Here is a 16895-nt window from a genome sequence, read left to right as displayed (position 1 = left end):
CACTAGTGGGCCCCTCGGCTCAGGTAGACCCCCCTGCGCCCCCTGTCCAGGCGGCAGGGACAGAGTTTGCCGTTTTTGCTGAGAGACTCTCTGAGTCACTTTCACAATCCATGGCTCAGTCTATGGACAAATGGTCTGCCAAGCTGCTTGAAGCTTTGCAGTCCAGACCGGTCCTTACACAGGCCCCGGGCCCTGTTGGATCGTCTCCTCCAGGCCCCTCTCTGTCCGCGCCGCAGCGTGCTCCCAGGGGGGGCCCTAGGTCTCACATGGAGGACTCCTGCCCGGACCACAGTCCCAGACCGGCTAAGCGGGCTCGCTGGGAATCTTCCCCGACTTCTTCACGTTGCTCGGGTTCCCAGCTTGAGGACTCTCTGGAGGACGAGGCGGACGTCGCAGCTCAGGGCTCTGACCCTGACGTTGCTCTCAATCTTGATACACCTGAAGGGGACGCCATAGTAAATGACCTTATCGCGTCCATCAACCAGGTGTTAGATATATCTCCCCCGCCGCCACCTGTAGAGGAGTCGACTTCTCAGCAGGAGAAACACCAGTTTCGGTTCCCTAAACGTACACGGAGTGCGTTTTTCGATCACTCTAACTTCAGACATGCTGTCCAGAAGCCCAGAGCGGTTCCGGACAAGCGCTTTACTAAGCGCCTTACTGACACACGTTACCCCTTCCCCTCTGACGTTGTTAAGGGTTGGGCTCAATGTCCCAAGGTGGATCCTCCAGTCTCTAGATTGGCGGCTAGATCTGTGGTATCGGTTGCAGATGGCTCATCGCTAAAAGATGCCACTGACAGGCAGATAGAGCTCCTGGTGAAATCCATCTATGAAGCCACGGGCGCATCTTTTGCCCCGGCCTTTGCAGCCGTGTGGGCACTCCAAGCTATCTCAGCTTGTCTGGCTGAGATTAATGCGGTCACACGTAATTCTGCTCCGCAGGTTGCGTCTTTGACCTCTCAGGCGTCAGCCTTTTCATCCTACGCCATGAACGCAGTTCTAGACTCTGCTAGCCGTACAGCGGTGGCATCCGCTAATTCTGTGGCAGTCCGCAGGGCCATGTGGCTGCGCGAATGGATGGCAGACTTGGCTTCCAAGAGGTTCTTAACCGGTTTGCCGTTTTCTGGCGACCGATTGTTTGGCGAACGATTGGATGAGATTATTAAGGAATCCAAGGGAAAGGACTCCTCCTTACCCCAGTCCAAACCGAAGAGACCTCAGCAACGGAAAATACAATCGAGGTTTCGGTCCTTTCGTCCCTCCGCCAAGCCCCAATCCTCTTCGTCCAGCAGGCCGGAGAAAGGCCAGAGGAACTCCTATGCGTGGCGGGCTAAGCCACGCCCCCAAAAACCCGCCGGAGGCAATGCCTCCAAGGCGGCCTCTTCATGACTCTCGGCATCCCCGAACCGCATCCTCGGTCGGTGGCAGGCTCTCCCGCTTTTGCGACGCCTGGTGGCCACATGTTCAAGACCGATGGGTGAGAGACATTCTGTCTCACGGTTACAGGATAGAGTTCAGCTCTCGTCCCCCGACTCGTTTCTTCAGAACCTCTCCGCCCCCCGCGCGGGCCGATGCATTTTTTCAGGCGGTGGTCGCTCTGAAGACAGAAGGAGTTGTGATCCCTGTTCCCCCCCAGGAACAGGGTCGCGGCTTTTACTCCAACTTGTTCGTGGTGCCAAAGAAGGACGGTTCGTTCCGTCCCGTTCTGGACCTCAAACTACTCAACAGACATATGAGCATCAGACGGTTTCGGATGGAATCTCTCCGCTCGGTCATCGCATCGATGTCACAAGGAGACTTCCTAGCATCGATCGACATCAAGGATGCTTATCTCCATGTGCCGATCGCACCCGAACATCAACGCTTTTTGCGTTTCGCCATCGGGGACGAACACCTTCAGTTCGTGGCATTGATTTTCGGCCTGGCGACAGCCCCACGGGTGTTCACCAAGGTCATGGCATCTGTTGTGGCGGTCCTACACTCTCAGGGCCACTCGGTGATTCCCTACTTGGACGATCTTCTGGTCAGGGCACCCTCTCAGATGGCGTGTCAAAACAGCCTTAGCGTCGCTCTGGCGACTCTTCAGCAGTTCGGGTGGATCATCAACTTCCCAAAATCCAAGCTGACACCGACCCAATCACTGACTTACCTCGGGATGGAGTTTCATACTGGACAAACAGCTGTCTCTGCAGGCAGGGGTGCAATCTCTTCTTCGGGGTCAGTCACATCCCTTGAGGCGTCTCATGCACTTCCTGGGGAAGATGGTGGCAGCGATGGAGGCAGTGCCCTTCGCGCAATTCCATCTGCGGCCACTCCAGTGGGACATTCTCCGCAAATGGGACAGGAGGTCGACTTCCCTCGACAGGAACGTCTCTCTTTCCCTTGCAACCAAGACGTCACTTCAGTGGTGGCTCCTTCCCAACTCTCTGTCGCGGGGAAAATCCTTCCTACCCCCAACCTGGGCTGTGGTCACCACGGACGCGAGCCTGTCAGGGTGGGGGGCGGTTTTTCTCCACCACAGGGCTCAGGGAACCTGGACTCCGATAGAGTCATCCCTTCAGATCAATATTCTGGAGATAAGGGCAGTGTATCTAGCCCTATTGGCTTTTCATCGGTGGCTGGAGGGCAGGCAGATCCGTATCCAGTCGGACAACGCCACTGCCGTCGCATACATCAACCACCAAGGCGGCACTCGCAGTCGTCAAGCCTTCCAGGAAGTCCGACGGATTCTGCAGTGGGTGGAAGCCACAGCCTCCACCATCTCCGCAGTTCACATCCCGGGCGTAGAAAACTGGGAAGCAGATTTTCTCAGTCGTCAGGGCATGGACGCGGGGGAATGGTCTCTTCACCCAGACGTGTTTCAAGAGATCTGTCGCCGCTGGGGAACGCCGGACGTCGATCTCATGGCGTCACGGCACAACAACAAAGTCCCGGCATTCATGGCCCGGTCTCAAGATCATAGAGCTCTGGCGGCGGACGCATTAGTTCAGGATTGGTCGCAGTTTCGACTGCCTTATGTATTTCCTCCTCTGGCGATGCTGCCCAGAGTGCTGCGCAAAATCAGGTCCGACTGTCGTCGCGCCATTCTCGTCGCCTTAAATTGGCCGAGGCGGTCGTGGTACCCGGATCTGTGGCATCTCACGGTGGGTCAACCGTGGGCGCTCCCAGACCGCCCAGACTTGCTGTCACAAGGGCCGTTTTTCCATCTGAATTCTGTGGCCCTCAACCTGACTGTGTGGCCATTGAGTCCTGGCTCCTAGCGTCTTCAGGGCTATCTCAGGATGTCATTGCCACCATGAGACAGGCCAGGAAACCAACGTCCGCCAAGATCTATCACAGGTCTTGGAGGATCTTCTTATCCTGGTGCTCTGATAATGGTTTTACTCCCTGGCCCTTTGCCTTACCCACTTTTCTTTCATTCCTCCAATCCGGAATGGACAAGGGTTTGTCTCTCGGCTCTCTCAAGGGACAAGTATCGGCGCTATCCGTATTTTTTCAAAAGCGTCTAGCCAGGCTTCCGCAGGTCCGTACGTTCCTGCAGGGAGTTTGCCACATAGTCCCACCTTATAAGCGTCCGCTGGAACCCTGGGACCTTAACAGGGTACTAACGGCTCTTCAGAAACCACCTTTCGAGCCGCTGCGGGATGTCTCTTTATCACGTCTTTCGCAGAAGGTGGCATTTCTAGTGGCGGTTACATCGCTCCGTAGAGTGTCGGAGCTGGCAGCGCTGTCATGCAAAGCCCCCTTCCTGGTTTTTCACCAGGATAAGGTGGTTCTGCGTCCTAATTTCTCCCTAAGGTGGTATCTCCTTTTCATCTCAATCAGGATATCTCCTTACCTTCATTTTGCCCTAATCCAATTCACCAATGTGAAAAGGATTTGCACTCATTAGATCTGGTGAGAGCACTCCGGCTCTACGTGTCTCGCACGGCGCCCCTGCGCCGTTCAGATGCGCTCTTTGTCCTTGTCGCTGGCCAGCGTAAGGGTTCGCAGGCTTCCAAGTCAACCTTGGCTCGGTGGATCAAGGAACCGATTCTTGAAGCCTACCGTTCTTTTGGGCTTCCGCTTCCTTTGGGGCTGAAAGCCCATTCTACCAGAGCCGTGGGTGCGTCCTGGTCATTGCGGCACAGGGCTACGTCTCAACAGGTGTGTCAGGCAGCTACCTGGTCTAGTCTGCACACTTTCACGAAACACTATCAGGTGCATACCTATGCTTCGGCAGACGCCAGTCTAGGTAGGCGTGTCCTTCAGGCGGCGGTTGCCCACCTGTAAGAGGAGGTCGTTTTCGGCTCTTTTTTATCGAGGTATTCTTTTACCCACCCAGGGACTGCTTTTGGACGTCCCAATTGTCTGGGTCTCCCAATGGAGCAACAAAGAAGGGAATTTTGTTTACTTACCGTAAATTCCTTTTCTTCTAGCTCCTATTGGGAGACCCAGCACCCGCCCCTGTTCCCTTCGGGCTGTTTGTTCTTTTGTGTACACATGTTGTTCATGTTGAATTGTTCTTTTGGTTCATGGTTTTCAGTTCTCCGAACATCCTTCGGATTGAATTTACCTTAGACCAATTTATAAGTTTCCTCCTTCCTGCTTTTGCACCAAAACTGAGGAGCCCGTGATGCACGGGAGGGTGTATAGGCAGAGGGGAGGGGTTACACTTTTTAAAGTGTAATACTTTGTGTGGCCTCCGGAGGCAGAAGCTATACACCCAATTGTCTGGGTCTCCCAATAGGAGCTAGAAGAAAAGGAATTTACGGTAAGTAAACAAAATTCCCTTCTTTCCTCCTAAAAAATTTGGAGGAAAACGAGGGGTGCATCTTATAATTCGCATATAGCTTAGTTGGTGGAGAGGGGACACAGGAGGTGGGGAAGATGCTGCGGGCACTGTGCTGCGGGCTTACTGAGGGTGGTGGGTTGTGCTGTGAGCTTACTGCAGGTGGCGGGCAGTGCTGGGCGCTTTGCTGTGGGCAGTGCTGGGCGCTGTGCTGCAGGCGGTGCTGGGCACTGTGCTGCTGGTGGTGAAGCAAGGGCATTCTGAAAATGTTGGCGGTGTGGGCTTCAAATAATGGCATCCAGAGCTGGCACGTGCACAGATGGAGCACTCGGCTCAAGATCTCATCTGCGCATGTGCTGCCTCTGGCCTATTGATTCCCTGCAGCAAACTTAAGGAAAACAGCGCCCGGAGGTGGCACATCTACAGACAAGATCTCTGCTTGTCATTGAGCCGAGAACTCCATCTGCGTGTCAGAATCACTTTAATTTGTTGAAGCATTTCAGAGTTATTACACCTTAAAGTGACACTGGTCAGAATTGAAAAAAATGGCCTGGTCATGAAGATGAAAACAGGTTGGAGGGTGAAGAGGTTAATACTATAATTTCTATCTGATAAGATTATTATATATAGTCTCCAATTGCTGGAAAACGTAAAGGACAATTCACTTATGGTCTTGCCAGTTTTGTGCAAAAAGAAAAAAGGGGCAAAAATTAAATGCGCCATCTTTATGCCATAAGAAGTAACTTTTATTTCTTCCCCTATTATAAACCTTTTGAAATGTCAATGGGGCTTATCATAGAATCATAGAATGGTAGAGTTGGAAGGGACCTCAAGGATCATCGGCTCAAACCCCCTGCGAGTGCAAGTTACTCTAAATCATCCCAGCTATATGTTTATCCAGTTTCCACTTGAATGTTTCCATTGATGGAGAGCTCACCACCTCCGGTGGTCGCCTGTTCCACTCTCTGACTGCCCGCACTGTCAGAATGTTTTTCCTGATGTCTTATCTGAATTTCCTTCCTTTTAGTTTCTTCTAGTACTTCCTTGTGCTAATGAGAATAGGGTAGTTCCCTCTGCACTGTGACTAACTTTCAGATATTTGAAGACCACTATTAAGTCTCCTCTCAGCCTTCTCTTTTGCCAACTAAACATTTAGTTCTTTTAGCCGGTCTTTATAGAACATAGTTTGCAGACCTTCTACAATCTTGGTTGCTCTTCTCTGGACTTGCTCCAATATATCGATGTCTTTCTTGAATTGGGGCTCCCAGAACTGTACACAGTATTCCAGTTGGGGTTTGCCCAGAGAGGGTGTGGTCTCCTAAAGTTACCATGATTTGCACATTACTCTATTAGCGTTGCTCGACTGCAATAATACAGAGTTGATGGGCAGCCAAGGTGGACAATTGGAGTTAGAATGACATGATTGTTCCATAGGACCCAAAAAGAGGTTGTTTAGGGCTTACTACATCGGTATATAAAACTTTTACTTCTGCTCTGGGCTACATGATCATTTTTTTTAATATTTAATAGATATTCAAATTGTCTCTCCAGGAAAGGAGACAAACTCTAGCGCAGCGCCACCTATTGGAAGTAGCAATCCTAAATGTCAAAAGTGGATTTATAACAATCCTTTGCATATGACTTAGGATTTATGCCAGATCAGAATCCCAATTTTCAGACACGGTGTTTCGGGGTGCTTGCCACTCGTCAGTGCAAAGTATGGGGTGTCTGTTGTGGCTCATGAGAAGCTATGTGGGGACCACGGGGGAACACTATTCTCCTTAAGGAGACTTTGCAAGCCAGTCTGGCTGCCAGTAAGGGGACTTAGGCTACATGCGCACGCTGCTTCTTTTTCGTGTTCACAAACTGCAGCCAAAACTGCAGCCAAATCTGCACCTTGTCAGAGAGAGCCTGGAAATGTCACAAAAAATGTAGGTGCTTTTTTGGTGCGTTTTTGCTGCTTTTTTGGTGCGTTTTTGGCTGCAGTTTTGTCAACAATTGTTTCATGTATTTTTCAGTTAAAACAAGCCCATAAAGCTTGTTGAATTGAAAAAAAAAAATACTAGAAATAAATAAATAATTAAATAAAACTGGCGTGCGGTCCCCCCCAATTTTAATGCCAGCCAGATAAAGCCATACGGCTGAAGGCTGGTATTCTCAGGATGGGGAGCTCCACGTTATGGGGAGCCCCCCAGCCTAACAATATCAGCCAACAGCCGCCCAGAATTGCCGCATACATTATATGCGACAGTTCTGGGACTGTACCCGGCTCTTCCCAATTTGCCCTGGTGCGTTGGCAAATCGGGGTAATAAGGAGTTATTGGCAGCGCATAGCTGCCAATAAGTCATAGATTAATCATGTCAGGCGTCTCCACAAGACACCCTCCATGATTAATCTGTAAATTACAGTAAATAAACACACACACCCGAAAAATCCTTTATTAGAAATAAAAAACACAAACACATTCCCTCATTACCAATTTATTAACCCCGACAAAGCCCTCCATGTCCGGTGTAATCCAGGATGGTCCAGGGTCGCTTCCAGCTCTGCTGCATGGAGGTGACCGGAGAAGCAGAAGACACCGCCGCTCCTGTCACCTCCACACAGCAACTGAAGACAGCCGTGCGATCAGCTGAGCTGTCACTGAGGTTACCCGCTGTCACTGGATACAGCGGTGGCAGCGGGTAACCTCAGTGACAGCTCAGCTGATCGCGCTACTCACCTCATTTGCTGCGTGGAGGTGACAGGAGCGGCGGTGAGTAGCGCGATCAGCTGAGCTGTCACTGAGGTTACCCGCGGCCACCGCTGAATCCAGCGGTGGCCGCGAGTAACCTCAGTGACAGCTCAGCTGATCGCGCTACTGCGTGGAGCTGACCGGAGCGTGGAGGACGGGACTTTCAGCGGCGGCGGTGGCAGTGAGAGGGGTCCATCATCTCCCCTGTGCGGGGACAGCGGTACTTCAGGGAACACGGGGAGGACGGGACTATCAGCGGCGGCAGCAAGAGGGGGATGGACATTGGCAGCTGAAAACATTGATTTTTCCCTCTCGCTGCCGCCGCCACTGATAGTCCCGTCCTCCACATCATCTCCCCTGTGCGTGCATGCTGGGGACAGTGGTACTTCGGGGAACACGTGAAGGACGGGACTATCAGCGGCAGCGGCGGCAGCGAGAGGGAAAAATCAATGTTTTCAGCTGCCAATGTCCATCCCCCTCTCGCTGCCGCCGCTGATAGTCCCGTCCTCCACATCATCTCCCCTGTGCGTGCATGCTGGGGACAGTGGTACTTCGGGGAACACTATCAGCGGCGGCAGCGAGAGGGGGATGGACATTGGCAGCTGAAAACATTGATTTTTCCCTCTCGCTGCCGCCGCTGCTGATAGTCCCGTCCTCCACATCATCTCCCCTGGGGACAGCGGTACTTCGGGGAACACGTGGAGGACGGGACGGGACCACTTGCCTGACCTCACTTCCTGACAAATCACCTGCGTTTTTGGTACCAAAAACGCAGGTAAAAGGCAGGTAAAATGCACCACTTTTGATTAGCATGCATTTTTCCTGCGTTTTTGATGCCCTCATTGATTTCAATGGGTGACAAATGTTGACAAAAACGCAGGAAGAATGAACATGCTGCATTTTTTTTGTCACAAACTTTTGACAAAAAAACCGCAGACAAATAAACTGCAATGCGCGCATGACAAATCTGACTTCTCATAGACTTTGCTGGGAAGTCAGATGTCGGAAAGTTCTGCTGACAAAACTGCAGCCAAAAAAGCAGCAAAAAAGCAGCAAAAAAAGCAGCGTGCGCATGTAGCCTTATAGCTACAATGCCCCTTTGGGAAATATTCAAATTGTCTCTCCAGGAAAGGAGACAAATTATTAATTTAATTTAATTATTAATTAATTTAATTATTTAATAGATAATGATTCAATCTATGGCCATGTTAAGAAATAGCAGCAATATGTTGTATTCCCAGGATCAGTAATGTGAAACTAATACTACATCTACTGTATGTAGGTTCAAGTCTAGCAATTCTTTTCCTGAACTCATAATTTCTTCTATAATCTTCTTTTTGTAGAACTGGAAGAATCTCAGAAGAAGTGTCCACCTTGCTGGTACAAGTTTGCAGACACATATTTGATTTGGACATGTTGCCCTCTTTGGATACGTATCAAGACCATAGTAAACATGATTGTAATGGATCCCTTTGTGGATTTGGCCATAACCATTTGCATTGTCCTGAACACTTTGTTCATGGCCATGGAACATTACCCAATGACTCCACAGTTTGAAGGAGTTTTATACGTAGGAAATCTGGTAGGTCATGTAGTTCCCATTTCACCAGTCTATGTAAACACTATGGTACTTTCATTCACGTTATCATAGCAATTTGTAATATTGTGTATGTTAAAAATGAGTTTCTACATATTATGAGAATATAGCCATGATTAGAAATCCCAAAGTGTAGTGATACTGATCTTGTGACCACATAATATTATCCTCATCAGCTTTATATCTTGTAAATGGTGGCCCACATCTAACACTGGCGTTTCTTAGACCAGTAAAAAGAAAATATTTGGAGCATTTTGTGAGAAAATGTTAAACTTTTAGAACTGTGTGAATGTCATAAAAAAAAATCTAGGCCTGCTAAAATGTAGATTTGTGCCACAAGTTTTTTTTTTTTTAAATCGTATATCTTAAAGAGAACTTGTCAGCATGGTTTTGTAATATACAGTAAAAACATGGCTGTAGTAATGCTGTAATACTGATTAAGTTGATACCTTTGGTGAATAACTCCATTCTGTGGTTCTTCAATCACTGTTTGAAATTTTTTGCTAATTAGATTTTGATGCAGAGGCCGGACTGCACCCTGAGTCTTCTCTTCTCCGTCTTGGATTCCCCGGCCCCTCCGCCTGCCTGATCTGCCTACCTCCACTCTGTGAATGGCCTGCTTCTTCTGTGTGAAATCTCAACAGTGAATTGCCAGGCGCTGGGGAATCACAGACAGGGAGGAGTAGGCCCAGTTACAGTCCGTCCCCTGTGCACTGAAACCTAATCAGCAGAAAACTTCAAATTCTGATTAATGAACAACACAGCTGACTTCTTCAGCAAAGGTATCAATGTAATCTATATTACAACGCCATTACATCCGTGTCTTTACTTTACATTACAAAATTGTGCTGACAGGTTCTCTTTAGTAAATGTCTACCACATTGAAGCCATGCTCACTCCATGAAAACTGCCCATATTCTCTATGTTTTATGTGATAATTGCTGGGGAAAAAAAAAATCACGTTTGTGCACAAACATATCAACGTTCAAAGCAGACCTGTCAGAAGTAAGCAGTTATTCCTCTTATTTTATTCCCGCTGCTCTCTTGAGAATTCCATTTTTATTTTTTTATTTTTTTTTTAAATCTGCTATATTTTTCCAAAAATGTGGGCTTTTTTATTTAGTGTGCCCAGTATGCTAATTTTTATGGTCTTTGCAAAGGAGGTGGTTCTCTTTGCCTTCTTGGAAATCACCATCCAATTAGAATTAATTTATACATATATCTCTAGGACCGCATGGAGGATTTTAATCCCTTAACGACCGCGGGGAGTAATATTACGTCCTAGCGGTCATAGTGTTGCTACCTGTGGTCTGCTGCCGGCAGCTTGCCGCGATCGTGCACATCTCAGATGATTTTCACAGCTGAGATGTGTGCCTGCCAGGCATGAGCAGAATCGTTATCTGCCCGTGCTGTTTAACCCCTTAAATGGCACTGTCAATATGTGACAGCGCCATTAAAATTAAATTAAACATTTACTCTCTCTCCCGATACCTTAAGTCACGTGATGTGTTCACGTGACGTCCGGTGGTTGTCATGGTAGCACAGGGTCATGTGATGACTCCTGTAGCTCACAGTACGTACTTTCGGTTTCACCCGGCCCAGAGCTGGGTGAGGCAGAAAATGAGCATGTCTGCTGTTTACAGCTGTGTAGCTGTGATCAACAGATATGGCAGAGCGATCAGATTGATGATCCATATAGCCCTTTAGGGGAACTAGTAAAATAAAAAAAAACAAGTAAGAAAAAAAGTTTTAAAAAATTAAAAAAAACCCTAAAAGTTCAAATCACCCCCTTTTCGCTCCATTGAAAATTAAAGGGTTAAAAAAATAAAAAATATGCACACATTAGGTATTGCCGCATTCAGAAATGTCAGATCTATCAAAATATAAAATCAATTAATTTGATCAGCAAAAAAATTCCAAACGCCTTAATTACGTTTTTTGGTCCTCACAAATTTTGCACAAAATACAATAACAGGCGATCAAAACATAGCATCTGTGCAAAAATGGTACTGTGAAAAACGTCAGCTTGAGATACAAAAAATAAGCAGTCACTGAGCCATAGATCCCGAAAAATGAGAACGCTACGGGTCACGGAATATGGCATAAAACGTGCGCCACTCTTTTCGGACAGACTTCTGATTTTTTTTAACCCCTTATATAAAAGTAAACCTATACATGTTTGGTGTCTACGAACTTGCACTGGCCTCAGGCATCACACCCTCACATCAGTTTTACCCTATATTGAACGCAGTGAATAAAATATCTCAAAAATAATAGTGCTATCTAACTTTTTTTTGCAATTTTTCCGCATTTGGAATTTTTTTGCAATTTTCCAGTACACTATATGGTAAAACTTATGGATTAATATAAAAGTACAGCTCGTTCCGCAAAAAATGAGCCCTCACCTGACCATATTGACTGAAAAATAAAAAAGTTACGTCTCCGGAAGAAGAATAGCGAAAAAAACAAAACCTGAAAGCGAAAAATCGGCCAGTCGTGAAGGGGTTAAATGAACAAACATATATGCCGGAGACCAGAAGCACTGGAGTTGCTGCCAGTTCACAAATCAAAGATCGGCCGGACCATCGGCGATGAAAGATGGAGCCGCCAGAGTAGAGAGTACACTAGTATGCTGTCAGTATGCATTATAAAGAGAGAACGCGGTCAGCAGAAGATTCCAGCCTCTCCCAGCAAATGTGACATTCTAAGGAACTACAATATATTGCAAAAGTGAGTACACCCCTCAATTTTTGTAAATTTTTATATCTTTTCATGTGACAACACTGAAGATATGACACTTTCATACAAGTAAAGTAGTCAGTGTACCCAAAGTATCAATATTTTGTGTGCCCATTATTATTTTCTAGCCCTGCCTTAACTCCCTTGTGCATGAAGTTCATTGGAGCTTCACAGGAGCCACTGGAATTCTCTTCTACGCCTCCATGACGACATCATGGAGCTGGTGGATGTTAGAGACCTTGCGCTCCTTAACCTTCCGTTTGAGAATGCCCCACAGATGCTCAATAGGGTTTAAGTCTGAGGACATGCTTGGCCAGTCCAGCACCTTTACCTTAAGTTTCTTAAAATGGTTGTCTTAGAGGTGAGGAGATTATGTTCTGCTTCAGTGTGTCACAGTCCATTTTTCCCTCTGTGAACTGTAGCCCCCCACAGCTAGCTGGCAGCTCTCATGCAGCCCCAAACCATGACACTCCCACCACCATGCTTGATTGTAGGCAAGACACATTTGTCTTTGTAATCCTAACCTGGTTGCCACCACACATGCTTGACACCATCTGAACCAAATATGTTTATCTTGGTCTCATAAGACCATAATACATAGTCCCATTAATCCATGTCCTTAGTCTGCTTGTCTTCAGCAAACTGTTTGTGGAATTTCTTGTGCATCATCTTCAGAAGAGGCTTTCTTCTGGCATAACAGCCATGCAGACCAATTTGATGCAGTGTTAGGCATATAATCTGGGCACTGACAGGCTGACCCCCCTCCATAACCTCTGCAGAAATGCTAGCACAACTCATGCGTCTATTTTGAAAAGACAACCTCTCGATATGACACTGAGCACGTGCACTCAACTTCTTTGGTCAACCATGGCGAGGTCTGTTATGAGTGGAACCTGTCTTGTTAAACCACTGTATAGTCTTGGCCACCGTGCTGCACCTCAGTTTCAGGGTGTTGGCAATCTTGGCCATATTTATGCAGAGCAACAATTATTTTTTTCAGATCCTCAGAGAATTCTTTCCCAAGAGGTGCCATGTTGAACTTCCAGTGACCAATATGAGAGTGTGTGAGTGATAACACCAAATGTAACACAGAGACCTTGCAACACTAATGAGTCACATGAAACCAGAGAGGCAAAATGTCTAATTGAGGTGTACTCTCTTTTGTTACCAGCAGTTTAGACATTATTGGCTGTGTTGCGTTATTTAGAGGGCACTCTATATTTACGCATATGCAAGCTGTACACTGACTACTTTGCATTGTTGCAGTGTCTTTTTCTTTGTCGCTCCATTGGGAGACCCAGACAATTGGGTGTATAGCTACTGCCTCCGGAGGCCACACAAAGTATTACACTTTAAAAAGTGTAACCCCTCCCCTCTGCCTATACACCCTCCCGTGCATCACGGGCCCATCAGTTTTTATGCTTTGTGTTGAAGGAGGCTGACATTCACACAATGCTCCACATTTTAGTCAGCAGCAGCTGCTGATTATATCGGATGGAAGAAAAGAGGGCCCCTAACAGGGCCCCCGGCATGCTCCCTTCTCACCCCACTGAGTCGGCGGTGCTGTTAAGGTAGAGGTACACATTGCGGGTACACAGGCAGGAGCCACATGCCGTTTTCCTTCCCCATCCCTTAGCGGCTCTGGGTGAAGTGGGATCCTAACCGGTCATCCAGCACTGGGACCGGGCTCCCTCCGCAGCCCCAGGGGGAATCTGCCGGACAGGAGAATGAGTATCGTCAGGGACATGGCCCTGCATCTACAGGTACTCTGTGTCCCCTTTGGGACGGTGCATGAAGCACCTTGGCCTCAGACGCTGCAGCGACTGCGGTGTGGATTTTTTGACCGGGACTACCGCGCCGACCGTGCCTGTTTGCCGGCCGCGGTTTTTACTTTAGTCTCCGGCTTTTGCGGCCTAGTATATTACATTCCCGCCCCTGGGCCTGCCAGTCAGGGGGAAGGGCGGGACGGTCGGTATGACGCCGACGGTGAGGGCTGGAGCACACTTCGCTGTCCTCCTCCCCCCTCACTGTTCACTATGGGGCGCAGATTCCCGCACTTTTGTGGTTCCGCCCTCGGCTCCCTCCTCCCCTCGGAACGCCGGCAGCCATTGTTATATGGCTCTCAGTACGATTCTGCCGGTGGAGAATCTCAGAATATGCTCTGCAGCTAATGGGAGAGGGGGTTCCTAACCGGTCGCCAGGCACTGGGACCGGGCTCCATCCGCAGCCCCTGGGGGATTCTGACGGACAGGAGACTGGACATCGTCAGGGACAGAGCCCTGCATCCATAAGGTACTCTGTGTCCCCTTTGGGGACGCTGCATGCAGCACCTGGGTTGCAAACGCCGCAGCGGTTGCTGTGTGGTTTGTGAGACCGGGACTACCACGCCGACCGCGCCTGCTTGCCGGCCGCGTTTTTAACTTTAGTCCCCGGCTCTTGCGGCCTAGTACCATATTCTCCCGTTCCCGGGCCTGCCAGTCAGGGGTAACGACGGAACGGCCGAATGGACGTCGGCAGTGAGGGCTGGAGCATACTTGGTATCCTCTTACCCCCCTCACTGTGCACTGTGGGGCACCAGTTTCCCAATCGGGTGGTGGCCACCCTTGGGTGCCGAAGTGTATATAGATATATATATTTATATGGTATATGATTTCACTGTTCGTCAGCACTATTGCTTTTGGCTATATTCCCTCGCTGATTACTAGGAGGTGACAACAGCAGGTCGTCCGCAAACAGTAAGGGTGCCAGGGCACAGGCTTTCTTTGCAACCTGTACCTCTTGTGCGGCTATATTGCCGGCAGGTTCCACAGCCGGAGCCTCCGGCACTGGTGGGACCCTTGGCTCAGGTGGTACCACTGGTTTCCACTGCACGGATGGCAGGGACAGAGTTTGCACGTTTGACTGAGCAACTCTCTGAGTCGCTTTCACATCCCATGGCCCAGTCTATGAACAGAGGGGCTGCTAAGATACTGGAAGCTTTGCAGCCCAGACCGGTAACACAGGGCCAGGGCGCTGTAAGTTCATCGCTCCCAGGCCCCTCTGGGTCGGTACAACAAGGGGCTCCTGGGGTAACACCCAGACCCCACGGTGAGAACTCCGACACGGACAGCGGCCTCAGACAGGCTAACCGGGCTCGCTGGGAACCTTCCACGACTTCATCACGCTGTTCGGGGTCTCAGCTTGGCGACTCTCGGGAGAATGAAGCGGAGGTCGCAGCTCAGGGCTCTGAACCTGACGGTGCGCTCAATCTGGATACACCTGAAGGGGACGCCATAGTAAATGACCTTATAGCGTCCATCAACCAGGTGCTAGACCTCTCTTCCCCATCTTCTCCTATGGAGGAGTCGGCTTCACATTGGGAGAAACACCAGTTTAGGTTTCCCAAATGTACACGGAGTGCGTTTTTTCGATCACTCTAACTCCAGAGAGGCTGTCCAGAAGCACAGAACTTTCCGGACAAGCGCTTTACTAAGCGCCTTAATGACACACGTTACCCTTTCACCCCCTGACGTAGTTAAGGGTTGGGCTCAGTGTCACAAGGTGGATCCTCCAGTCTCCAGACTGGCGGCTAGATCCGTAGTATTAGTGGCAGTTGGTTCATCTCTCATGGATGCCACTGACAGGCAAATAAAGCTTATGATGAAATCCATCTATGAAGCCATAGGCGCATCTTTTACTCCGGCCTTCGCAGCCGTGACGACACTCCAAGCTATCTCAGCTTCTCTGGCTGAGATTAATGCGGTCGTCGGCCGCCCCAAACCGCATCCTCGGTCGGTGGCAGGCTCTCCCGCTTTTGCGACGCCTGGTGGCCACATTTCCAAGACCGATGGGTGAGAGACATTCTGTCTCATGGTTACAGGATAGAGTTCAGCTCTCGTCCTCCGACTCGTTTTTTTTTTCAGAACATCTCCGCCCCCCGAACGGACCGTTGCGCTTTTTCAGGCGGTGGACACTCTGAAAACAGAAGGAGTGGTGATCCCCGTTCCCCTTCAGGAACGCGGTCGCGGTTTTTACTCCAATCTGTTCGTGGTGCCAAAAAAGGACGGCTCATTCCGTTCCGTTTTGGACCTCAAATTGCTCAACAAACATGTGACAATATCCTAGTCAAGGCACCCTCACGGGTGGCTTGTCAACACAGTCTGACCGTTGCTCTGGAGACTCTCCAGAGGTTCGGGTGGATCATCAATTTTCCAAAGTCAAATTGGTCTCCGACACAGTCACTGACGTACCTCGGGATGGAGTTTCATACTCTCTCAGCGATGGTCAAGCTACCGCTGGACAAACAGCGGTCGCTGCTGACAGGGGTGCAATCCCTTCTATGGGCTCAGTCGCACCCCTTGAGGCGCCTCATGCACTTCCTGGGGAAGATGGTGGCAGCAATGGAGGCAGTTCCATTTGCGCAATTTCATCTGCGTCCTCTCCAATGGGACATTCTCCGCAAATGGGACAAGAGGCCGACGTCCTTGGACAGGAACGTCTCTCTGTCTCTGGAAGCCAAGACCCCACTTCAGTGGTGGCTTCTCCCCACTTCTCTGTCGAAAGGAAAATCCTTCCTGCCCCCATCCTGGGCTGTGGTCACGACGGACGCGAGCCTGTCAGGATAGGGAGCGGTTTTTCTCCACCACAAGGCTCAGGGAACCTGGACTCCGACAGAGTCCTCCCTTCAGATCAATGTTCTGGAGATAAGGGCAGTGTATCTAGCCCTCAAGGCGTTCCATCGGTGGCTCGACGGCAGGCAGATCCGCATACAGTCGGACAACGCCACGGCGGTTGCGTACATCAACCACCAGGGCGGCACTCGCAGTCGTCAAGCCTTCCAAGAAGTCCGGCGGATTCTGCTGTGGGCGGAGTCCACAGCCTCCACCATCTCCGCGGTTCACATTCCGGGCGTAGAAAACTGGGAAGCAGACTTCCTCAGTCGCCAGGGCATGGACGCGGGGGAATGGTCTTTCCACCCGGACGTGTTTCAAGAGATCTGTTGCCGCTGGGGACCGCCGGACGTCGATCTCATGGCGTCTCGGCACAACAACAAGGTCCCGGCATTCATGGCA

At 49.5% G+C, this 16895-nt stretch overlaps 1 protein-coding gene across 4 annotated transcripts in view; it reads left to right on the top strand.

Moving 5' to 3' along the window:
* The window catches only part of SCN8A (sodium voltage-gated channel alpha subunit 8), a 335228-nt gene that overhangs the window by 247968 nt on the left and 70365 nt on the right, over positions 1 to 16895 (top strand). For all 4 annotated transcript variants that reach the window (XM_075337138.1, XM_075337136.1, XM_075337139.1 and 1 more), the window contains exon 14: positions 8852 to 9090. In XM_075337138.1, coding sequence (XP_075193253.1) covers positions 8852 to 9090 — 239 coding nt within the window. The remainder of the gene's footprint in view (positions 1 to 8851; positions 9091 to 16895) is intronic.

This window comes from Anomaloglossus baeobatrachus, chromosome 2 (assembly GCF_048569485.1).
Source record: "Anomaloglossus baeobatrachus isolate aAnoBae1 chromosome 2, aAnoBae1.hap1, whole genome shotgun sequence".
NCBI classification, from domain to species: domain Eukaryota; kingdom Metazoa; phylum Chordata; class Amphibia; order Anura; family Aromobatidae; genus Anomaloglossus; species Anomaloglossus baeobatrachus.
This window is presented reverse-complemented; position numbering and strand designations above follow the sequence as displayed.